Source organism: Stenella coeruleoalba, assembly GCF_951394435.1.
Source record: "Stenella coeruleoalba genome assembly, chromosome: 19".
Classification (NCBI taxonomy): Eukaryota; Metazoa; Chordata; class Mammalia; order Artiodactyla; family Delphinidae; genus Stenella; species Stenella coeruleoalba.
In genome coordinates, this window is record NC_137165.1 from 2,212,341 (window position 1) to 2,237,044 (window position 24,704).

General features: G+C 50.7%; 1 protein-coding gene and 1 pseudogene across 2 annotated transcripts in view; one reads left to right on the top strand and one right to left on the bottom strand.

Annotated features, from left to right (window-relative positions):
• The window catches only part of LOC307176937 (receptor-binding cancer antigen expressed on SiSo cells-like), a 107,080-nt pseudogene that overhangs the window by 7,434 nt on the left and 74,942 nt on the right, over positions 1–24,704 (bottom strand). The window contains exon 3 of the transcript XR_013831795.1: positions 22,354–22,470. The product of XR_013831795.1 is annotated as a receptor-binding cancer antigen expressed on SiSo cells-like (transcript). The remainder of the gene's footprint in view (positions 1–22,353; positions 22,471–24,704) is intronic.
• The window catches only part of SLC47A1 (solute carrier family 47 member 1), a gene marked incomplete at its 5' end in the record, with an annotated part of 50,314 nt that continues 33,140 nt past the window's right edge, over positions 7,531–24,704 (top strand). The window contains 8 exons of the mRNA XM_079904488.1: positions 7,531–7,707; positions 7,978–8,079; positions 13,070–13,138; positions 15,972–16,120; positions 16,895–16,937; positions 18,011–18,055; positions 20,249–20,346; positions 22,381–22,478. Coding sequence (XP_079760614.1) covers positions 7,531–7,707; positions 7,978–8,079; positions 13,070–13,138; positions 15,972–16,120; positions 16,895–16,937; positions 18,011–18,055; positions 20,249–20,346; positions 22,381–22,478 — 781 coding nt within the window. The remainder of the gene's footprint in view (positions 7,708–7,977; positions 8,080–13,069; positions 13,139–15,971; positions 16,121–16,894; positions 16,938–18,010; positions 18,056–20,248; positions 20,347–22,380; positions 22,479–24,704) is intronic.

Here is a 24,704-nt window from a genome sequence, read left to right on the forward strand (position 1 = left end):
GTCCGCCTGCCGATGCAGGGGACACGGGTTCGTGCCCCGGTCCGGGAGGATCCCACATGCCGCGGAGTGGCTGGGCCCGTGAGCCATGGCCGCTGAGCCTGCGTGTCCGGAGCCTGTGCTCCGCAGCGGGAGAGGCCACAACAGTGAGAGGCCCGCGTACAGCTAAAAAAAAAAAAAAAAAGAAAAAGATTTGAATAATAAAATTAACAATGTTGTTCAAATAGACACAGAGAGAACTCTGCGTACAATAATTAGAGAGCAACGTTCTTGAGTCACATGGAACATTTTATAAAAATGTGATCCCCTTCTAGAATATAAACTAAATCTCAACAAATTTCAAAGCATGTGTATTACTCAGGTCACTTTCTCTGAGCCAATTACGATGAAGCTAGAAATCAGTCAGAAAAAGCTTACCAAAATTAGGATATTTGAAAACACCTCTGGGAGTTCCCCGGTGGTCCAGGAGTTAGGACTCGGTACTGTCACTGCCAGTGGCCCCTGGTTCAGGGAACTAAGATTCCACAAGCAGCGTGGCTCAGCCAGAAAAAAAAAAAAAAAAAAAAAAAAACAGTTCTAAGTTACTTCCTAGGTCAAAGACAAAAGCAAGCGTACACTTAGACAATTAAAAAGAAAAGTATAAACATTGCAAAGGAGCAGATAGAACTACTGTCATTATTTACAGAAGATGATTTCATAACTCAAGGACCTAAAATGGCTGAAAAATTACTGAAAGCAAAAGACATCAGGTAGATGGTGACATACGGAAGTAATGTACGGAAACTGATAGTTTTTATAAAAGACACCAACAACTAGTTAGAAGGAATAAGGCCAGAGAGGGCAAAGGTGGGAACCAAATGCTTCACACGCATTTTTATGATGTTTTGATTTTTTTTGCCACAAAGTGAATATACTATCTCACCCAAAAAAAGTTATTCACACGGGTGGATGCTGTAGGACACAGGAAGACCTTCCCAAGGACACTTGGGTGTGGACAGTTTTTAATGACAGGTGGTTGGGCAGGTGGGAAGTGCAGACAGTAAAAAGCCTCAGGGACTAAGGGACCCGGGCACCTGAGGGGCACAGGCAGAGAAGACGTTTCTAGAACAAAACTTCTGACATCCGTGTCTAGGCTCTGGGATGGGAGGCCCCTGGCGGTGGCTTGTGTGGGGACAGGTGGAGCAGATGAGGGCTCCTCCGGAGGCCCCTGCGTGACCCCGTGGGTGACTTCCATATGTCACAGGTGTGACCCGTTGTCCCTGACCCCGTCCTAATGTGACATCTCTCCTGGGTCTCCCGTTTGTGACGTCAACGTTTACAGCTCCCTCTGTGTCTGACCCGGTGTATGACCCTCCCATGTGATGCCTCTATGCACCGGTCACTGTGACCCTTGCCCTCTGGCTTCCAACTGAGTTTGGCTGGTGTGGAGGAAGGAACTAGAAGGTGTGAGCATAAATGCAGACCAAGCAAAGGGGACCAGCAGAGGCTCTTCATGCCCAGCTGTGTGTGTGTGTGTCGGGGGTGTGTGTGTGTGTCGGGTGTGTGTGTGTGTGTGTGTGTGTCGGGTGTGTGTGTGTGTGTCGGGTGTGTGTGTGTGTGTGTGTCAGGGGTGTGTGTGTGTGTCAGCCACTAGCCCTGGAATGTGGCAGAGACTCCAAGGCGGGTCGAGGAGAAGGAAGGATTCACAGCGGGACAGAGGGGAGGCTCAGGGCTGCCCTGCTGGAGGCTGCTGGCCTGGGGGGGCTGGAGGCCGGCTGACCGGAAGTGGAGTGTCCTGTGTGCTTGGTCAGGGGCCACGTCTGCCTTTCTCTGGCTGGTCCTGAGTTGGAAACAGGGACAACAATGAGGGAAGCTGTCAGTTACTGATGGCGGCTTGGACATTTTGGGTCAATTATTGCAGAAGTGATTATTTAGCTTCTTGGATTATCCCTAGAGATAGGGATCTGCCTCTCACGAGTCTGACATAGGCTGGCTTCTGGGTTGTTTATTGTCGATAAGGGGTTGGCTTTCTGGGCAGGTTGCCGTAGATTGTGGGTCCGAGTTCTATCTTTGTATATAGTCTGAGCACTGTGGCCACTGTCCACGTGTAGGTTCAGGCTCTCCCAGCTTGGAGTTTCTGATTCTGCTGTGGGTTCACTCTTGGCCAAAAGAACTCTCGTCACCTGGGGTCTCCCTCTGGGTCCTGTGTGGGTTAATGGGGTGAAGTTTTTAACAGTACTTTGAGACCGGCGAGGCTTCTCCCATCCTCCACTCCCACTCAGCCACTCCTTCTGTGTAGTCACCTGTCTGGGGATAATCCTGCCCTGGGATCTACTGCAGTCAGGGCAAGTCAGGTCCTGCACCAAGTTCCGTGGGAGGGAGCGTAGGTCCTTTACAGGGCTGGCGACACGTGCATTTTTAGGGGGTGGGGGGACATGCCATGCGGCTCGTGAGACCTTAGCGCCCCGGCCAGGGATTGAACCCAGGCCCTCGGCAGTGAAAGACTGCCGAGTCCCCTGGACCGCCAGGAGACTCCCAACATCTGCAGTCCCCTTTGGTGAGGAAAACGGGGCATAGTAGTTTGGAAGTACTGTTAGCGAGTATCAATAGTTTGTCTTCGAGTATTTCCTTATAATTGGCAGTTTTCTTAAAGCCAAATGTTACGGCCAAAAATAGCCTCTGAATGTTTGTTCTGAGATCCAGAAACCTGGAAGGTGGCCTCAGGGGTTTCTGGGCTTCCTGGAACCTTCTGGAAACTAACAGGGAGAGCAGGGTGGAGGTTTCTGGCTCACCTTGGGCTCCACCTCAGCCACGAAAGCAGATTCTCAGAAGTACTTAGGAGAAACATACACCCCAGGGCGGCTGGTTTTCCACTGAATCAACCTCTATTAAATATTTCCACTTCCAGGTCTGTGGTGAGGGATCATCATCTGTGCTGTCTCTCAGGCTGTGTGTTTTCTAGGCTTTACTGCCCGGCTAAATTGCAAAAAGCCTGTCAGCAGGTAGCTACACTCGTTGCTGTCCTCTCCTGGCAAACACACAGATCCAGCTTTACCTCTCTCTCCCTTAGTTTGGAAGGTTCTTTTCTCTTTTATTATAAACGCTACTTTTTTGTCGTTGTTTTATTTTATCTTATAGTTGATTTACAATGTTGTGTTAGTTTCAGCTGTACAGCACAGTGATTTAGTTATACATATATATATACACACACACACCCCACATATATATATATATATATATATATATATATGTGGTGTGTGTGTGTGTGTGTGTGTGTGTGTGTGTATTCTTTTTCAGATTCTTTCCCCTTATACAAAGTATTGAGTATATGTCATTTTTTTTTTTTTTTTTTTTGTGGTACGGGGGCCTCTCACTGTTGTGGCCCCTCCTGTTGCGGAGCACAGGCTCCGGACGTGCAGGCTCAGCGGCCGTGGCTCATGGGCCCAGTCGCTCCGCGGCATGTGGGATCTTCCCAGACCGGGCACTAACCCGCATCCCCTGCATCGGCAGGCGGACTCTCAACCACTGCGCCACCAGGGAAGCCCTATGTCATTGTTTTAACTGGACTTAATTCAGATGTGAAGGGCCGGTGAGCCTGGCTTTATTCCCCTTTGTTTATTCATCAGATAGAAAAACAGGGGGCTCTTTTCTCCCCTGGGTCCTATGCTAAACTTCTGCCTCTGTTCCTGAAAAGCCAATTTCAGGACCAGCTTTAGACCTGGAGAGAAAGGTGGAATGCCATCAAATGTATCCTGATATTCATCCTGTTTTTATGATCTCCCAGTGTTTCATTAAGATACCTGTGGGCATCTTTGTCTGTAAACTTCCTACGGTCAGCGTAGGGTGTTAGAGAGGTGATGGAGAAAAGAGGTGAAGGACGAGGAAAGGAGAATTCTACAGGATCCGGTCCCTGACCTGCTCTCATCTTTTTTCCATCCAACCTTCCCCACCCACTGAGCCCACGTCAATCGTTACAAAAGATGATCCTGTACTTGTTAACTAGAGAGGCTCCCATGTTACATGTCAGTTGAAGAAAATGGCTCCACTGGGGAATTAAGCAAGTGTTTGATGAGCACTGTGGTGAAACCTGTGGATTGACTTTGTCTCGTTTTCTAGGCTCAGGTACATGCCAGTTTGAAATGAAATGCGGCCCAGGACAGGACTGCTGCTTTCTCCCAGGACCCACTTCGCCCAGGTATGACACAGCTGCCCCTGGTCTTGGGACGGGCCTGTCTAGGTGTTCACAACTAGATTTGCTGTGCTGAGCTCCCACTTAAATAGGGCAATAATGTCTCAGAAACAAATGATAAGGAACACCCAATTTCAAGGTAAACAGCTGAAGTCTGTTTGCTTTTTTTTTTAGTTTTAATTTTTGGCTGCGTTGGGTCTTTGTTGCTGTGCGTGGGCTTTCTCTAGTTGCAGCAAGTGGGGGCTACTCTTCGTTGCGGTGCGTGGGCATCTCATTGCGGTGGCTTCTCTTGTTGTGGAGCACGGGCTCTAGGCGCATGGGCTTCAGTAGTGTGGCATGCGGGCTCAGTAGTTGTGGCACGCGAGCTCTAGAGCGCAGGCTCAGTAGTTGTGGCGCACGGGCTTAGTCGCTCGGCCGCCATGTGGGATCTTCCTGGGCCAGGGCTCGAACCCGTGCCCCTTGCATTGGCAGGCGGATTCCCAACCACTGCGCCACCAGGGAAGCCCCCGAAGTTTGTTTGCTTTAATTGCAGACACGGACACACTGCTACAGATCATTAAAAGCTGCAGGTGATCAATTCAGTACTGATGCAAGCATTTAGGGTATTTTCCTTATTGTTACTCTTCTGAGGCATGCTGAGACTAAATCTAGGTCTGGGTCACTGTCCTGCCTGGTACTTAGCAGGCCCCCTGATGGGAAGACTCACATGTCTCCCCAGTGCTGTGAACGGCCTTGAATCATCTCTTAGGTCATCTTTCTCCTCCACTGGCCTTATTCTCCTTCTGAGATGCTAATTCGATGAGTGCTGGCCCCTTGAACATTTCCCCGAAGCCTCTTAACCTAAAGAGCTACCTTATTTGTTGCGTTACTTGGTGGGGCAGAGCCCCTGAGGACCCCAGCTGACCGCAGCGGGATCCAGTCCGTGTCTGTGGGTAAGTGGACAGCACCTGACATAGGATTTCCTTTCATCTCCATGGTAGCAACTGCTTCTTGAATTACCATTCTCCCAGCTAGTGGCGCATACATGCATCTCCTTTTATACAGAAGAAAAACACCCTTTTAAGGCACTGAGTTCCTTTTCATCTCCAGCAGGCCCTGGAAACCATGGAGGAATGTGGATAAGAGATGTTGAAAAAAAAAGAGGCGATTCAGTCGGATCAGCAGACACGCCAGGAAGAGTGTCTTGAGGTTCATCCAAGGGCGGCGTGGAAATCGTCTGGGAGACAGCTGGTGCTGTGGTGAGGGCTTCCGCTCTTTGGGGTCATTGTCATCTTGCTGGTGGGGATTTTAGTGAGAGTCTATGTCAGAATTCAGTGATGTGGTGAGACAGAGAGAGAGAGAGAGGGAGAGAGAGAGAGGGAGAGAGAGAGAGAGAGAGAGAGAGTAGGCCAAGGGATGCTTCTGACCTTACCAACAAAAATTCATTGGCCTAAAGGTGGCAGTTCATTTTCAGTTAACGTTATTCAGCTGTGCCCATGGAGGTCAAGAACTGAGAGTTCCAAGATATATTTTCTGATGAAGAAAAGGAAGGAAGGTAAAAAGTACGTTTTAGTCCAAAACAACATCTGGAAGATTACATCCACCACCATGTCAACCGAAGACAACCACTGTGTACTGGATGCATTGATGTAAGGCTTTGTATATTTCTTCTGCTTACTGTTTTTTTTTTAGACAAACCCATATACCAAGGACTTAAGGATTCTTACTATGTGAATTTTTTTTTTTTTTTTTGCGGTACGCGGGCCTCTCACTGTTGTGGCCTCTCCCGTCGCGGAGCACAGGCTCCGGACGTGCAGGCTCAGCGGCCATGGCTCACGGGCCCAGCCGCTCCGCGGCATGTGGGATCTTCCCAGACCGGGGCACGAACCCGCGTTCCCTGCATCGGCAGGCGGACTCTCAACCACTGCGCCACCAGGGAAGCCCACTATGTGAATTATTTAGAATACATTTTACAATATATCTTCCCTTAGATTTTTATTCAGCGGGAAACATTTGTTAATATTCATTTGGTACCAAGGGTAGTAGACATGCTTAAGGAACTTAAAAGGGGAGAAAACAGATGACCAAGAAGAAAGGAGTCAGGTGGCATCAATTAGCATGCTTCCTGTCAAGGGCCTGTCTTAACACGGGTTTGGATTGACCTGCTGGCAGGCGCAGGAAGGGATGAAGGACCAGCGCTTTGTTTTTGAGTGGTGGGCATCCCACGGAGAGAAATACAGGGTTCGAAGAGCTAACCCAGGCAAACTAGAGGGAAAAATCAGATCCTTTCTTATTTTGATAGAAGGAAGGGTTGATAAAGTTGGAAGGCAGCAAAAATGAAGAGTGTTCTAGGAGAGGGGAGGATGGGGTCCTGGGCAGGCCCTATTCGTCTTGTTTGGGCCTGTCCTCGTCTTAAAAAAGCTGCAGGCTTTTAGTGGCAGAGACGCGGTATATCCAGAAACGTTTTGTGCGGCCCCATCTCAAAAAGATGAGGTCTTAATGAATGCGCTCTTCTCCTTGGCCTTGGCAATTATTGGGAAAGTCTTTGGAGCTGTGAAAATGCAATCACTGCTAACTCATCTTGGCGGGTGGGAGGGCGAGTCAACAGCGGCCTTGGATTAAGGGGTCATTCTTGCATGCCGCGTTGCCGGGCTAGCTCCACGCTGTTCGCTTAGCAAGCCTTCCTACCTACTAAGTACGCTGCCTTCTGGGGTGGATACAAACTGCTAGGCGTGCCGAACAGATAATGGAAAAAATGAGAAAAGGCAGCTCCTCTGAGTGAAAAACACCCCAGGGCAGATATCGGCGGGGGGGTGGGGTGGGTGGGTGGGTGGAGGTACTCCTTTAAGGCATCTCCACCCCCAGCGCTTCGTTCCTCTTGGGTCAGTTAAGTGGAGGGTCACCTTCCAGGGACCAAGACGAAGGCTGCACCCAAGGTGGCCCTCGCGGTGGGGCCCCAGCAAAGCCCCAGTCCCAGCTTTTCTTTCCCTCTCCACCGGGCACGGGGGCTCGTCCTACCCGCTGCAAATTGCGGGCGGCAGGGAGCGCAACCCCCCGGGGAGTAAATTCTTTGACCCAGCCTGGGGGGAGACATCACCCGGAAACCAGCGAAGGCTAACTCGGCGCCCCCTGCACTGTTCCCACCTGCCCCTTCCGCGCCCCCCAACCAAGGCCGCCCCTCCCCCGAGTCCCGTGGGCCACGGAAGGCGGGGGCCGGGTCGGCGGCGGTACGGGGCGGGCGGGGCGGGGCCTCCCCACCCCCAATCCCGCCACCGCCCGCCGCCCCGCCCACCCAGCCCACACCATATCAGGCCCACCGCCCCCGCTGTCTCTCGCGCACTCTCGGAGCTGGCGCGTCCGCCGCCGACCCCCCCCCCCGCGACGGCATGGAGAACCCCCTCGCCCCTGCGCCGCTCGCCGCCGAGAGCCCCTCGTCCGCCCGCGACGGCGCCCAGCGGCCCTGGGCCCCCGGCTGGCGCGAATGCCTGCGGCCTCTGCGGGGCGCGCTGCCGCCCGACGTGGGGCGCGAGACGGCGGAGCTGGCGGCGCTCGCGGGCCCAGTGGTGAGTGCGCGGCCCCGCGCCGCCCTCCCCGCGGTCCCCCCGGTCCCCCGTGGTCCCTCTCCCCGCGGTCTCCCCCGTCCCCCGCGGTCCCTCATCCCGTGGTCCCTCTCCCTGAGGTCCCCCCCCCGTCCACCGCGGTCCCTCATCCCGTGGTTCCTCTCCCCGCGGTCACCCCGTCCCCCGCGGTCCGGCCGGTGGACCAGCGCCGTCCCGCGCCGTCTCGGGCGGGAGGGTCGGTGTAACGCGCTGGCCTCCGCTTTCCTCCCCCAGTTCCTCGCGCAGCTGCTGATCTTTCTCATCAGCCTCGTCAGCTCCGTATTCTGCGGACACCTGGGCAAGGTCGAGTTGGATGCGGTTACGCTTGCTGTCTCGGTAGGTTTTTACATTCTTCTTTTGCGCGGGCGGGGGGGCTGACGACTTGGAAAAGCCTGGAATGTGAATGGTGTGATGTCTGACACCTGCACCTTCACACGGTCCGAGCTTGACCCGGGGGTTCCATTACCCTATCGTTAGATTTGGAAGGAGATTGTGTCAACTACTTGGAAAAGGTGTTCTCCGTACTCTCAAACCATCCCGCTGACTCTAATTGGTCTGGGGACCAGGTATTGCAAAGAATTCGTAGCAATGAGGCGAACTCTGCTGGTAGAACTAAAAGAACTGCATTTTTTTTCTATTATGAAGTTAAACCAGATGACATATCTAGAACTAGGCTGACTGCTGTTAGTTTGAATTACACGGCTCATTAAGGTGGTGTTATTTCAGCCTTGTAATAAAGTGTCTCCCTGCCACCATGGATTGAAATTACACCCCCTTTGAAGTCCCTGCATTTTTGTTGGTGATGTAGTGGAAAGCCGCCTCTCTCCTGCATTTACATCTATGCTTTCAAAGAAGGTGAAAAGCTGCTGCTGGTAATGGCAGACGGTCTTTCCCAGTCTCAGAAAATGCCCCTCCTGTTCCCACCCAGGTGGGTAGAGCGCTAAGATCATGGCGGGGCCACAGAAGTTTTCCTTATGGTTGAGACCACCTTGGTATGTGGAATCATACATTTTAGTTACAGGTCTATTATTGGGTGAACCCGTTTGGTAGGTTGCCTTTTCATTTTGTTGATGGTTTCCTTTGCTGTGCAGAAGCTTTTCAGTTTCATGTAGTCCCGTTTACTTTTGCTTTTCTTGCCTCTGATTTTGGTGTCAGATCCAAAAAATCATGCCCAAGACTTGTTAAAGGAGCTTACCGCCTAAGTCTTCTTCCAGGAGTTTTATGGTTTCAGGTCTTATGCTCAAGTCTTTCACCCATTTTGAGTTGATTTTGTGTATGGTGTGAGATAGGGGTCCAGCTTCATTCTTTTGCATGCAGACTCTCCTTTCCCAGCACCCAGTTTTGGACAACCTATCTGGTACACCATCCTGTACTTTTCCTTGTTGATGATCTGTACGTGGCCTCTTCTGTGTTCACTGACAACCTCAGGACCTGAGGGCTTGTCTCCTTGGGTGTGTGGGTCCGCCTCCCTCCATCTCGCTGGCTTCCAGGACCACCGAATGCACATCGGGCTCCACACCCTGCACATTTCCAGCCCTCCGTGTGCACCCACAGCAGAAGCTTTAAGCTTTACACTTCCGCTCACCACCCTTTATCCCTGGAGCCCTGTCAAGTCCGCACACCCTTGCTGCCTGTCTTTGCCCTCATGGGGGTTTCCCATGCTGGGATCCCTCCATCCTCGCTCGCTCTGCAGCCCCCGCTTGGTCCCCTCTCAGAATCCAGGGCCAGTCAGTGCCTGATTCCCCCTGCTCTTCCTTCAGCCCTGCCACCTGGATCCCCATCACTCTTCTCCCTCTCTCTTTTTTAAAAATTTATTTATTTATTTATTTATTTTTGGCGGCACTGATTGGGTCTTTGTTGCTGCGCCCGGGCTTTTCTCTAGTTGCGGTGGGCGGGGGCTACTCTTTGTTGAGGTGCGCGGGCTTCTCATTATGGTGGCTTGTTGCGGAGCACCGGCTCTAGGCGCGCGGGCTCAGTAGTTGTGGCTCATGGGCTTAGCTGCTCTGCGGCATGTGGGATCTTCCCAGACCAGGGCTCGATTCAGTGCCCCCTGCATTGGCAGGCGGATTCTTAACCACTGCGCCACCAGGGAAGTCTCTCATCACTTTTTTCTTTGAGACCAGCCTTCTACCTGGGCTCAGAACCATCCTTTCTCCTCCAGCCCCTTCCCTTTCACTAGTGCTACTGAATTATGATAAAGTACCCAAGTCTCTCCTTGTGCAGCCCCCTCTCTGGCCTCTGTCCACTTAACACTCTGCCAGAAAGTCTACACTGCGTCTTCATTTTCCTTTTCTCCCCATTGCAAACTGGCCTGTTTCCCCACTGTTCCACTTAACCTACTCTTCTGAAAGTTGCCAGGGACCCCCCCCCCCGCCCCCAATCTCCAGAGAACTTGCCCTCACCTGGCCGCCTTCCCCCACCTCCCTCCTGGGAGCTCTTCACACCTGCCAGTCCTCCCTGGTTCCCCTTCTGGTAGTTGTGCTGCTTCTTCTCTTCCCCCTCCTCCTCTGTTTGTGGGTGACCATCCTGCCCTGGGAGCACCCTACACACGGCCCCCTGTCTGCATCAGTCAGCAAGCCCTGCTGCCTTAATTTCCCACATTTCTTAAACTCACTTTTTTTGTTTCCTGCTACTACACTCTCCCAGCGCGGCTTTCATCCCTCCTGCCAGCCGCAGGGCCTCCCCTCCTCCCGCCCTGACTGCATCCTGCCCCCGCCCCCCCATTCTACAGCCAGAGTCGCGCCCCTCCCGGCTTCTGACCTCCGGGACTTTCTGTTACCTGCTTGCGAGGTCCGGGTGTGTCTGCCTAGACAGGGCAGGGTCATCTGCACAAAACTGTCCCTGAGGACTCGCAGGCAGCCCAGAGCCCCCCCCCTCCGGGCTGTGCTGGTCTGTCTCTGCCTGCTTTCTTGGGATCGGTGGCTCCTGTTAACTTCTGCTGAGCCTGGTACCAGCAGAGATGCGGCCCCAGCAGACGTCTCAGAAGTGCGTAACTTCGGAGACCCGAGCAGCCGACTCTCACCCAGGCATCCCCTGAATGTATGTTTTTCTTCTCAGCTCTGCGCCTCTGCGCCTTTATGTTTTCCCGTCTGTAACGTGGCGAGGGTTTAAAGCATGATGATTGCGTACGCCTGTAGAATCCCACGGTGCCTGGTTTTTCATTTATTTCACCAAAACTATTTTGAAACCTATCTTGGGAGGGGGATTCAGATTTTATGTGTTTTTTGTTGATTCTTTCCCTCTTTCTGTTTTTCCCCTAAATCACTCAATGATAAGAGGGTAACGGAAGAGTTCCTAGTTTTTGAAGTAAAAATAAAATAGGAATACACCCAGAGAGGTCCTACTGTACAGCACAGCAGACTATACTCAATACCCTGTGATAAACCATAATGGAAAAGAATCTGAAAGAGAATAGATACACATACACATATATAAAACGGAATCACTTTGCTGTACGCCTGAAACCAACACAACATTGTAAATCAAAATTGTATATTTCAATAAAAACAAAGATTTGGTGGGTGACTAACAAAAAAAAAATAATACAGTAGATACAAACCTAAAATTATACAGACAGGCTTGAAAAGGGCATGTGGGAAGGTGGGTATGTTCCAAAGTCGGGCATTTCTGTGGATAAGGTCTTAGATAAGGGGGTCTGTGCCTGTCTTATCGGGCAGTGGGTGGCCAGACTTTTGCTTTTAATCGGCTGTTAAATTGTAACAAATTGCTAGGGAGACAGTAGACTCATTTCAAGAAAACTCTATTTTTTTGCGGTACGCGGGCCTCTCACTGTTGTGGCCTCTCCCGTTGCGGAGCACAGGCTCCGGACGCGCAGGCTCAGCGGCCATGGCTCACGGGCCCAGCCGCTCCGCGGCACGTGGGATCCTCCCAGACCGGGGCACAAACCCGTGTCCCCTACATCGGCAGGCGGACTCTCAACCACTGCGCCACCAGGGAAGCCCAAAGTGTTTGGTTTTAAAAGCAAAGAACATTTCTATATACCCACCTTGTTCCACAGAGCATTTGAGTTGGTTTATAAAAATACTTTCAAGGCAGATAGAGTTGGGTCCAAGACGCACGGGTGGAAGACGACGCAAGGTGGGGTGGTGGAGACTGGCATCTGAGGGGCTGCACATCTGCTCGAACTCCCCACCCACGTGGCTCACCCAGGGGTCCCTGAGCCATCTCTCAGGGAAGAGCAGCTTTTCTCGATGCTGAGTCGTAGGGAGTTTCTCTTGCAGAGTTTCATCGAGTGGACACCCGGGTCCCAGATGGCGTGCTCTGAGAGATACAGTAGCAGCTCCTGTGCATCTTTTATCACTGGCTGCTGGGAGGGGAAAGTGTGACGTCAGGGCTGGGCTGGTAAAAAGCTCGTTGGCTTTAACCAAAGCCGTCTCTGAACAGTAACTTGACCCAGATGGACTTGAAGTTGTAGAGGAAGAATGACACCAAAGTGCATTCATTTACCCAAAAAAGGCTCACGTGTGACATTGTTTTTCAATACAAAACTCTTGAGAAATTGGCATGCTTCCTCTTTCTCTCTTCCTGGAAAGCCCAGGTGTTCTGGGGCTTTTGCCCTGACGCTGTCCTGGGTGGACTCAGCAGAGAGCATCTTGGGGTGGATGTCCCCTCCTGCTCTGAGGGTGGCCTGTCACCCACTCCTGGGGGCTCGGCCGAGAAGGTCATCCCGGGGCTGCCGTCACTGCTAAATGTGAGCCCAGGATGGAAACGAGGGTCTTAGCTCCCCCCACCCAGCTCTGCTGGGCTCTGACCCTTACCTGCAGGTTACCGCTTGTGCCCCTGGTTGTCGGGGGCACTGGGTGGGGTCTGGGCGAGAGGCTGACACAAAAGTTGTGCCGTTCCTCACTGGAGGACCAGAGCCTGGGGCCGGGCTGCCCAGCTTCAGGTCGCCATCTGAGTGATGTAACTTGCTGTGACTCAGATGACCCATAAAACGGGAGTGGTGATCGCAGCACTGTGTGTGTGACGGGCTGGGGACGACCCTGCACGAAGCACATGCTCAGTCCAGGTTTGCTGTTATTATCATTAAATGCACACCGTAGATCAGGGGTATCACCTTCAGGTGTTAACCGCAACGGTACTTTTATTAAATACAGAAGTTGTAATGCGCTGTGGGTTTAGGAAAAACTAGGTTGTTGGCTCCCCTGGTCGACGCAGGTGACTGTGATCCTTTAGTTAGACTGTACGTTCTGTGTGACAGTCGACAAGGACAGATGTGGACACCATGTGATCTGAGACACAGATCACCAGCTGCTCCCGCCTGGTCCCCGGACGCTTGCCACACCTGGTCTGCTGTTCCTTGCAGGTTGTGAATGTCGCCGGGATTTCCGTTGGAACTGGCTTGGCCTCCGCTTGTGACACGCTCATGTCTCAGGTGAGGACCACCCTGCCCCACAGACCTTGCTTTGTCAGTGATCTTTCGTCGTAGACCCAATCTAGGGGACTGAGGTCAGGCTGTGGTTTTGCGGCCTTTTGTTTGTCGGCTACCCCGCTGCTGATGGCTGTAAATGGCGCGGAGCTGGCTTTACTAACCCTGTCCTCTGGTCCGTCTACTCAGGGCTGTTTTCCTTTTTCCATCCTGTCTGATCCCTCCCACCCTAAAACCGTCCTCCTTCATCCACTGCCCCTCCGTCTCTCCTCTCCTTCAAACCAAGCTGCTTGAAGGTGTCCCTTGTGGTCCCTGTCTGGACACCGCCCTGGACTCGGCACCCATCGCTGATTCCGTTCCTGCGTGTCCCCCCCGCCCGATCCTGGTCCTTAACCTGCGCAGCCACCGCCGCTCTCCACCACTCCCTGGTTGCCACGGTTGCGGATCCTGCCAATGGTCCAGCCACCTCTCCGGTGGCTCCTTCTCAGTCTGTGCTGTCTGTTCTTCTTCTTCCTGCCCCTTGGAGCCCCCTGCCCGCACCTCCCTCCCACTGTGGTACATCCTCCCCCGGCTGCTGTCTCCCCCGCCGCCAGCGGTGGTGAAGACTCACGTCGCCATCTCCTGCCCCCATCCCTTCCCAGAGGGCCAGGCTCCATTCTGTCCTCAGACCCAGCTCATCCAGGATTAAGCTCACCAGTGTTCCCCTGTAGAGTTCCCTCTCTCAGGAATACACCACCCGCCACTCAAGCCAGAAGCCGTCTGCTTCCTCCCCCATCTCCACACGTTAGCAGAACTGCTGACGGCTCTTGACTTGGACTCGTAGTGTTTCTTGACTCTGCTCATTTCTCTCCATCCTTATGCCTGTCCTGGGATTGGGAGCTCTGGGCTAGTGTACGGGCATCACCAGCGCAGGGACAGATGCCAGTCAAGGCCTTTTCCTCCCGGCTCTGGCTCTTACCTCACCCACCTGATCTATAAGCAGAGTGGTTTTCCCTCTAGACTCTGAGCTCCTTAGGGAGAAAGGCTGTGTCCCTTTCAGTCTCTGAAGCCCTGTGGTTCAGCATTGTGCTTGCTGTAGAGCAGGTACCTTGGAAATTTGTTGAATGGGTGAGGAGGTGGCAGAGATGGGGGGGTGGATGGGTGGGTGGGTGGTTGGAGAGTGGCTGAGTGGCTGTATGATGAATGAGTGTGTAGATGAATGAATGGGTTGGGTGTGTGATTGATGGATGGATGGATGAATGGGTGGGTGGGTATATGATGCATGAGTGGATGAATGAGTGGGTGGGTGGGTGGGTGGATGGTCGGATGGATGAATGAATGGCTGGGGTGGGGTGGTATATGATGGATGAGTCCTACCTTTAAACCCAAAGCCTGGGAGAATGAGGACAGGGTTACCTGCCAAGGAAGGAGCAGTGCTAAGCGAATGTAGTGTCTCCTGAGCTGTTGCCCTCGGTTCCCATCAGGTAATGCATGAGGGTTTCCTGAGATCGTTTTTCCAGGCTAAGCTGAACACGGCTCTGAAGGACTTAATGTAATTTAGGCCAAAGCTAGCTCTGGATTGGCATGATACAGGATATGAAATTTTATTTCAAAAGAGTTTTTTGGGTTCCTTTTTTTTTTGCACCATTTCAACATTTCAGTCATTTTCATTTATATATATACACTTTTTAACAAAAAGGCTGTATCTTGTTTCCCCACTTATCATATAATGGACATCTTTCTGTATTATTAAATGTACTTCCATAGTGGCAGATTGTTGCCCAAATTTTAAATAGCTTTTTAAAAAGATTATAAAGGCCAAACACATATAGAAATTTTAGGTTATCTAGAAAAGTATTTCAAAAAGTGGAAAAAATCACTAAAATTTACCCCCGCCCATCCCCCAGTTACCTCTATCAACTTTTTGGTGAATATCCTACAAATATTTCAATCTGTGTACATTTATGCACCCACACAACTCTAGAATTTACATATGGGTTTTTTCCCCCTCCCCTTCAACAGTGTTTGGAGAATGTTCTGTTTCAATGAAGTCAGTGTATACTTTCCCATTTAATATTTGCATGATATTCTGTAATATGTCACTGGTATTTCCATTCTTCCGTTACCGGGTGTTTAATTTAGTCCCATTGTCTCTTTTAATGTGTGTTGAGGTCGGTCGCTTTTGGTTGAAGAAAGAGACAGTCATTCCGTTACTTGCAGAGAGAGGAGGGCTGGGCCGGGGCACTGGGGAGCGGCCTGTCCACCTCCCTGCTGTCTGTGCCCTGGCCTCCCACCTGCCCCTCCGCCGCTCGTGGGGTTCCTCTGCTTGGAGCTGTCCAGTGACCCCTCCCCCTCCCCTCCCTCCCCCACTCTGTTCCAGCCCTGCAGCTCCCCCAGGCTGCTCCCGCTCATTCTCTTGCCATCAGCCCCTGGGTGAGGCCCCCCCCATCACCAGGTCAAGAGCTGTGCTCACCACCACCCCAACACTCCTTCCTCTTCCCCTTCCCGGATTGACTTTTTTCTATGAGAGCAGGGACTTTGCTCCCTGCTGAGTTAGCTCCCAGGCCTCACGGCTGTCTGGCACGTAGTAGGTGTTGTAGAAGTACCTGCTGAATCCGGAAGGCTCCAACATGCGCCCAGTTCTTCTCACACCTTTTAAGCTCAGCTCTTTCCTGCCCGGTTCCCTGGAGCAGGGGACCAGTCGTCCCGGGCAACCAGCTCAGCGGCTGGGGTGGGAGCAGATGGCAGGAAGCACCCGGCAGGGCTGCTGGTGGCGGGCAGGGCACTTCCGGTGGAGGTCTGTTGGCGGGGCAGGTGGCCCAGGCGCTGCATTCTCCATCACTGTATTTGTGTTCCCAAGTCCTTTGGAGCCAAGAACCTAAAGCGTGTGGGGATCGTCCTTCAGAGAAGCATCCTCGTCCTGCTGCTGTGCTGCTTCCCGTGCTGGGCCCTCCTCCTCAACACCGAGAGCCTCCTCCTGTTCCTGAAGCAAGACCCCGAGGTCTCCAGGTCAGCCGGATCTCTAGCGTCACAAGCCCAGGGTCACGGTCAGTGGCTGCTTGGTTATCTTGCCTGTGTTGACATTTTCGGTCAGTCACCTGGACTTGAACCCTGTGGAAGGTGGAAGCTGTGACTCTGGCCTGCGGGACCCTGGGCTGGTGGGGACCCCCCGATGCAGATGCACGGGGACCCTGCCCTCCGGGAGGCATGGCCCCACCTGCCCTTCACGGAGTTTCTCCGTTTGGAGTTTTGCACACGCACAGAGTGTCTTTCCCTGACGCGCAGAAGAGGGCAACGTGGTCGCCTCACGCTTGTTTTTAGAGTCGGGATTGTTAACCCTCAGTTCTAGCAGGCTCCCCAGTGATGTCAGGGATGCCGGATGCAGGGGGAGCTGTCCTTTCTGGAGATGCAGGCTGTCCTTTTTGGAGACTGTTGGTCGTGCCTCCTTGTGAGGTACAGCTGCAGTCCTGGCTCTTGCAAGAGGCTTCCGAATTTTGCCCAACTTTCAGTTCATTTGGCTGTGTTCCTTCCAGCTTTTCTGCCTAGGATGACCTGAAAAACATCAAGTCCAGCTCCCCTGAGTAAGCAGACATTTAGCAGGCCTGATGTGATGTCGACTTACGTTGCAAAGAAACAGTCACTTACAAGTGTTACTAACTTTCTCCCACATAAATTATTTTTAGTTTTAATTTTTTAGAACATCCTCTGTGGATTCAGCTTGAAGACAGCATGACCAGCAATTGTTTTAATATTAACTGGAGGCTCTTTTGTTGTCTGTTTTAGGATAGCCCAGATCTATGTGATGATTTTAATCCCTTCTCTTCCGGTAAGTGTCAAGAACATCCTTGCGTTTCGTGAACGGGGGCCTCCCCTCCTTTTGTTTGTTTATTTTATCAACGTGCTATTCATGCAAAAGTTGAAAATTTCTTGGACCTGTCGTCCCTACCCCACTGATCCTCAGAGCTTGTGCCACTTTGATGTCCAAGAGCTTAAATCAAATATAAACACTGATAAGGGGAAGACATTTCCTTCCTTATTCTAGGGTTACTTTTTTTTAAAATTAATTTTTATTGGGGTATAGTTGCTTTACAATGTTGTGTTAGTTTCTACTGTATAGCAAAGCGAATCAGCCATATGTATACATATGTCCCCTCTTGTCTGGATTTCCTTCCCGTTTAGGTTACCAAAAAGCATTGAGTTGAGTAGAGTTCCCTGAGCTATACAGTAGGTTCTCATTAGTTATCTATTTCATACACTATTTTATATCAACAGTGTATAGATGACAATCCCAACTTCCCAATTCATCCCACCCCGTCCTCCACTTTCCCCTCTTGGTGTCCATATGTTTGTTCTCTACGTCTGTGTCTCTATTTCTGTTTTGCAAATAAGATCATCTGTACCATTTTTCTAGATTCCACATATATGCACTAATATATGGTATTTGTTTTTCTCCTTCTGACTGACTTCACTCTGCGTGACGGTCTCTAGGTTAGGGTTACTTTTGATTCCAAATTAATCAGGATGCTTCCTGGGCTCCGCCTGGATTTGGGGAAGGACTGCCAGCTGTCACCCTCGGAGCCATTCAGACGTCAAGGCAGCGAGTGGCTTCTCTCGAGCTGGTTAGAATTCGCTTTTGTCCTCACGGAGTCCGCTGGGAAAATCCAAATAGGTAGCATTTGATTATCCTAGCATTTGGTTATCCTAGCATTTGGTTATCCTAGCATTTGGTTATCCTAGCATTTGGTTAGTGTGGGTCTGAGTCTCTGAATTTGAGGTCACATAACAAGATAAATATCTTACTAAAAACCAGAACCGACGTAAACTGTGGGAATGAGACTTTTTTTTAATCAACAAGATTAAAAAAAAGATTAAAAAATTATTTTCTGTTTTATCTTACAGGCCACATTCCTGTTCCAGCTGCAGGCAAAATATTTACAAAGTCAGGTACAGATTCTTTAATAGTTTTACTCCATAATACTGGAAATGTGTAGTCAATATTTTTTTCCCTAACTCGACGTGGTATTTCTGTTTTATTTATTAACGATAATTTTACTCTGTGCCAGATACTGTTCTAACTGCCTTATAAATACATTAACTTAATTCTAATAACAATGTGAGTAGGCTCTAGCCTTTCCATTTTTAGATAAGAAAACTAAGGTATGTAGATGAGGTGACTTGCCCAAGGTCATACAGATTGTAAGCCAGGGAGCTGGGGTTTGAACTCAGCCTGGCTCCAAAGTCTGATCTAAAGTTTTCAATATTTAAAAGTCTGTATTTCTGGGGCGGGCTTTTCCCTAGCTTTCCCCAGTTTGGGTTTTAGGCAGACATGCCCAACAGTGCGCTGAGAGTCATTTCTCGCAATCTTGCAAGAAAGTAATTATCTTACCCAGCTTCACAGAGGAGAGTTAGGGCTGAAGAGGGTAGGTTCTGAGTTGGCATTTGCTAGATCTTTTTCTACAAACTATCCTGCCTTAAGGATCTGCTTCGAGTATTTCTCTTTCCAACACGACAGCCCAGTGCTGGGCTAGGCCTGAGGGTTACGGTGGAAGGCGGGCTTCAAGGTGGAATGGGCTGAGGGTCCGAGGCTCTGGACCCTGGGCTGTCCCAGCTCACACCGCCCCTTCCCCCAGGCTCAGTGAGACTCGGGAGCCAGACCGAACCAAACGTGTGGCTCCTCGAAGTGGGGGCCACCTGGGACCTGTCCCCCACCGGGCTGCACCTTCTCCATCCAGGCTGCACCTGCAGCCCCACCGTCGCGCGTCCATCTCGCCCATCCTTAACGCCCCCTTCCTCGCTCTGTGCCCCGACCCTGACTGTGCTTAGACAGAGATGCTCTCGAGTGAGAACACTGAGGCTCCAGCAGAGGCCTTGTTGCGCTGAGGTCCCCAGGGTAGTGGGCTCTGGTCCAAGCTCCAGGCTGAGCGCTGTCACCACCTGCGTGTCCACAGCCTGCTTCCTGGCCCCGCGGGACTGGCCAGAGTGCCACGCTGCCAGCCGGGCCACCGCCCACCCACCCCAACCCCCCGGTAAATATCTTAGGGAATTTTCCATAAAAGTAATGGACAATTTTTTCCGAGGTTCTACCCGAGCTCTGTCTGGGTGGAGTCTTGTGGATGGATGTGCCCTGCCCTAGAGAGATGCCCGGCCCCGTCACATCCTCTAGGCCACCTGGTTTCTGGCTTTGCACCAGCCTCAGACTGACTGGCACCTGTTTTAGAGGAGGAGGACCCAGTGTCCCACGGCCACCACCGCAGCCATGTGCAGGGCCCCCCGGGGCCTCGTGTAGCACAGGGCAGGGTGGGTGCGGGCAGAGTTGAGAGGCGCTCCAGCCCACCGAACTGAGCCTCCAATGCCTGCGTGTCACCGTTTGTCCACGAAGCCATTGCACTTTGACAGTGGTCAGCCGTTTAAATGCAGGGGGAAAATGCAGAAGTCTTACTTAAAGAAAGTACCAGTGTCGCGTGGGCAGCAGATACAAACGAAGTGAGTAAAGTAAGAATAAAGGGATGGGCGTTCACGGTACCCCTGCTCCGCCACGGGCATCGCTGGGTACTCTGGGTGAGGTGACCTCGTGTGCCCCCAGCCTTGGTCCTGGCGCTCGCAGGTGGTCTTTCCTTATAGACCTCACGCCGGGACCCGGCTGGCGTGGTTGTCCCCTCTCTTTTCTCGCTGGGATGCTGTGCCCGTGTGCACCCGCCTGGAAGCTCCCTGAAGCCCGCGCTGTTGGGACTTCATGGAGGTGTCCTCACAAGGGCGTGCTCGTTCATTAGCTCCATTTCCAGCCCGTCCCCCCTCTCGAGAGTGGGGGTGGGGAGCTTGAAAATCGTGGTGACCGGCCCCCATCCCGGAGCCCATCCTGGGTCGCCTCATTAGAACAAAAGATACTCTTGGTACTCTTATAACTAAGGAATTCATAAGGCTTTCAGGAGCTCTGTGTCAGAGCTGGGGTCAAAGACCAGATATTAGAATAAGAGATGCCCCTGGTGCTCTTAGCACTGAGGGAATGGCAAGGGTTTTAGGAGCTCTGTGCTGGGAGCCGGGCGGCGGAGGCCGATGTATGTTCCCTGCTCGCTCGCACCACCCAGCTGACAGGCTGTTGAAAGTGCTCATGTTTCCCTGTGTGCCTGGGGCTCTTAGGGCATCATCCTGCCTCAAGTGGTTACCGGCATTGCAGCGAACGTCCTCAACGTGGGCATGAATGCCCTCCTGCTGTACGCCCTGGACTTCGGAGTGGCGTGAGTAGTGACCCCTCCGTTCCCCACGTACTGAGTGCCTTCTGTGTGCCGGCTGGGATGCAGGGGAGGGGGCAGCCCAGTGGGGAATGCCAAGCTGTGTTCATGGGCAGCGGGTGCCCTGGAACCCGGGAGGGAGGAACGTTGGGGCTTAGTCCGGGGAGAGCGGGGAGCTGACACCCGCCCGGAGGAGGGCGATCCCGAGCCTGGGCACACAGGGAGGGGTGACCCCAGCAAAGGCAGGAGGTGGGCAGAGGCCTGTAGGGATTTTCCCGTTGTCCCTGGATTGTAAAGGAATGGAGCCAGATTCCGTCTCGAAGGAGCTCGAGCAGGCGGGGGTCACACAGAGTAAGACCTCCCCGGGCGGGTGCCATGTGCTGGTCCCCCCTCACTTGAGGCCCCCAGAGCCTGCTTCCTCCGTGTGGCTGGCGTGATCTCACCAGCACTCGTGGACCGGGCCCCGGCAGTTTTGAGGTGCTTTAGGGCAGTGTGTTCTTTCTTTTTTTCGGCTGTGCTGCACAGCTTGTGGGATCTTAGTTCCCCCACCAGGGACGGAACCTGGGCCACTGCAGTGAAAGCGCAGAGTCCTAACCACTGGACCGCCAGGGAGTTCCCTAGGGCAGTGTGTTTCTTTATAAATGAAAACTGGTTTCGTGGGTCATGACCAGCACTTTGAAAGATTAAATATATTATGAATGAAATAAGATGAAATAGAATAGGAAATAGAACATGGCCTGGGGGTGTTTTTCATGAGATGTTTGCTTCTATGGCATGTGGGTACTGGATAATGACGGAAATTTAATTCTGTCGGTTGCAGTAAAAAATATATACAGTGGGCATCCCTGGTGGCGCAGTGGTTGAGAGTCCGCCTGCCGATGCCGGGGACATGGGTTCGTGCCCTGGTCCGGGAAGATCCCACATGCCGTGGAGCAGCTGGGCCCGTGAGCCATGGCCGCTGAGCCTGTGCGTCCGGAGCCTGTACTCCGCAGCGGGAGAGGCCACAACAGTGAGAGGCCCGCGTACCGCAAAAAAATAAAAACACACACACACACACACACGCACGCACGCGCGCGCCATTAATTGAAGGATTATGCAGAGTTGGAACACAGACCAATCAATGAAAAAACATTTGTAACACCTTCCAGAAAACCGAAAGAGGCTTTGGCCGTGGGGGAGTGAAGAGTCAGGGGCCAAGTTTGAGAAGCGGTGACACTGACCCACGTAAGCATCTCAGCAGGCTTCTCTGAAGGTGAAGCTCAGAGACTGTCTTTTAGAAGGTTTTTTTAAACATATACAGAGGGCAGTTTGGGAACAGGTGGGTAAGAGGAGAAAAACACAGGGATGGATTAAGAAATGAAAAACTGTGAGAACTGGTCAGGAGAGTGAAATGAAGAAACAGAAGAGAATCAGAGTTCCTGGTCTCTGCGCCAGGACAGGGTACATTCTATTTGTGGGGCTAAAATGTCGTCCATTGACGATGCTCTCAGGTTATTTCCCAAGACGAAACAAATTTGTTATAATCCTGGGAAATAAAACTACTATGACCCTAGACCAGTTGTTGAACACAGCTGCTGTCTGCCATAGCTTGCTTTATTTATTTATTTATCATCTATCTATCTATCTTTTGCTGTGCTGGGTCTCAGTTGCGGCATGCATGTGGGATCTAGTTCCCCGACCAGGGATCGAACCCTGGCCCCCTGCATTGGGAGTGTGGAGTCTTACCCACTGGACCACCAGGGAAATCCCTGCCATAGCCTTTGAACTAAGTATGTTTAAGAATTTATTTGATGGTTTATTTAAGGCTATCAGAACAAGGAAGGGTGATAAGTCTTGATGTCCTTTTGCTTTTCTAGTAGCATTGGGTTTTTCCACAAAAATTCAATCTTGATGAAAAGAAAACAAGTCCATTATAAGTGGATCTGGTGTTGAAAAAGAAGATAGTCCAGGAGCTATGGGCTCATCTAATCACTGTGAGAGCGAAAGCTTCTTATTTGGGAGGAATGTACTCACGGGTGACGATAGCTTTTTCTCCTTCAGAGGATCTGCCTGGGCGAACACCACTTCCCAGTTCTCCCTGTCTGCTCTTCTCTTCCTGTACGTGTGGTGGAAAAAAATCCACGTCCACACCTGGGGAGGTAATGAGGACATTACTTTCTTATGTTATTTATTGTTCAGAAAGATGTGATTCTGGTCTCTGAATTTTTTTTTCCCTCAGACTTTTTTCGTTTTTATCTTTTGGGAAATTTAAAAATTCTATAAAATATTTAAGTTACTGAAAATATAAAAGTTACAGGTTCAACGTGAGTTTTTTTTTTTTTTTTTTTTACATCTACGAAGGCAGCTTTTGTTCATAGAAACCTACTGGTTTGTAAGAATTAATATTAAGTGAGTTAAAATTGCAAATACAAAATCCTAGCTGTTTCTTGCAAATCACTCTGCTCTGTTCAAGTGAAGTTTGATTAATGTCTTATCAAATCACATGAACAGATGGAACTCTTAAACAGTCAGCACCACTTTCAACTTAGCTAAAGTCCCTTAAGTATCCTAACATCCATTTATAAATTTAGTAAAATAGATCTGTTTTTTTTTTTTCTTCCCTGGTACGCGGGCCTCTCACTTTTGTGGCCTCTCCCGTTGCGGAGCACAGGCTCTGTACGCGCAGGCTCAGCGGCCATGGCTCACGGGCCCAGCCGCTCCGCGGCACGTGGGATCTTCCCAGACCGGGGCACGAACCCGTGTCCCCTGCATCGGCAGGCGGACTCTCAACCACTGCACCACCAAGGGATGCCCAATAGATGTTTTTGTTTTCTATTTTTTGAATTGTGGTAAAATATATGTAATATAAAATTTGACATTTTAACCGTTTTTAAATGTACAATTTAGTGCCCTTAAGTACATTCACAGTGTTATGCAATTATCACCACCATCCATTTCTAAAACATTTTTCTCTCTCCAAATAGAAACTCTACCCATTAAGCAGTAAGTTCCCATTTTCCCTCTGCCCAGCCCTGGGTAACCTCTACTTTCTGTCCCTTTCTGTTGATCTTGTACCTGACACTTTGCTGAACTGATCTGTTCTTTCTAGGAGCTTTCTTGTGGATTCTTTGGGTAGGTATAGGATGGTGTCATGTGTGAAGAGAGAATTTTACTTTTTCCTTTCCAGTCTTTTTTTTTTTTTAAGAATTCTTTTTTCTGTGTGGTTTTTTAAAAAAATTATTTATTTTATTTTTGGCTGCGTTGGGTTTTTGTTGCTGTGCGTGGGCTTTCTCTAGTTGCGGTGAATGGGGTCTACTCTTCATCGCAGTGCGCAGGCTTCTCATTGCAGTGGCTTCTCTTGTTGCAGAGCATGGGCTCTAGGCATGCAGGCTTCAGTAGTTGCAGCACGCAGGCTCGGCAGTTGTGGCTCACGGGCTCTAGAGTGCAGGCTCAGTAGTTGTGGTGCATGGGCTTAGTTGCTCCGCGGCATGTGGGATCTTCCCGGACCAGGGATTAAACCCGTGTCCCCCTGCATTGGCAGGTGGATTCTTAACCACTGCGCCGCCAGGGAAGCCCCTCCTTTCCAGTCTTGATGGGAAGGAACAAGTAAAATTCTTTTCATTACTCTTTACAATTTAGGTATAGTGAATTTTTGATTTTAGTTTCAGGTGTACAGTATAGTGATAGAAAAATTTTATAGATTATACTCCATTTATAGTTATTATAAAATATTGGCTATATTCCCTGTGCTGTACAATATATCTTGGTAGCTTATTTATTTTATACACAATAGTTTGTACCCTTAATCCCCTACCTTTATTTTGCCCCTTCCCCTTCTCTCTCCCTACTGATAACCCCTAGTTTGTTCTCTGTATCTGTGAGTCTGTTTCATTATATTCACTAGTTTTATTTTTTAGACATATAAGTGGTACCATACAGTATTTGTCTTCCTCTGTTTCACTTATTTCATCAAGCATAATACCCTCCAGGTCCATCCATGTTGCTGCAAATGGCATTATTTCATTTTTTATGGCCAAGTAATATTCCATTGTACATACGTACCACATCTTCTTTATCCATTCTTCTGCTGATGGACATTTAGGTTGTTTCCATGTCTTCGCTATTGTGAATAGTGCTGCTTTGAACATTGGGGTGCATATATCTTTTGAATTAGTCTTTTCCTTATTTTTTGGATATATACCCAGGAGTGGGATTGCTGGATCATATATAGTAGTTCTATTTTCAGAATTTTGAGGAAACTCCATACTGTTCTCCGTAGTGGCTGCACCAATTTACATTTTCACCAACAGTGCAAGAGGGTTCCCTTTTCTCCACATCCTTGCCAACATTTGTTATCTGTGGTCTTCTTTGATGATGGCCATTCT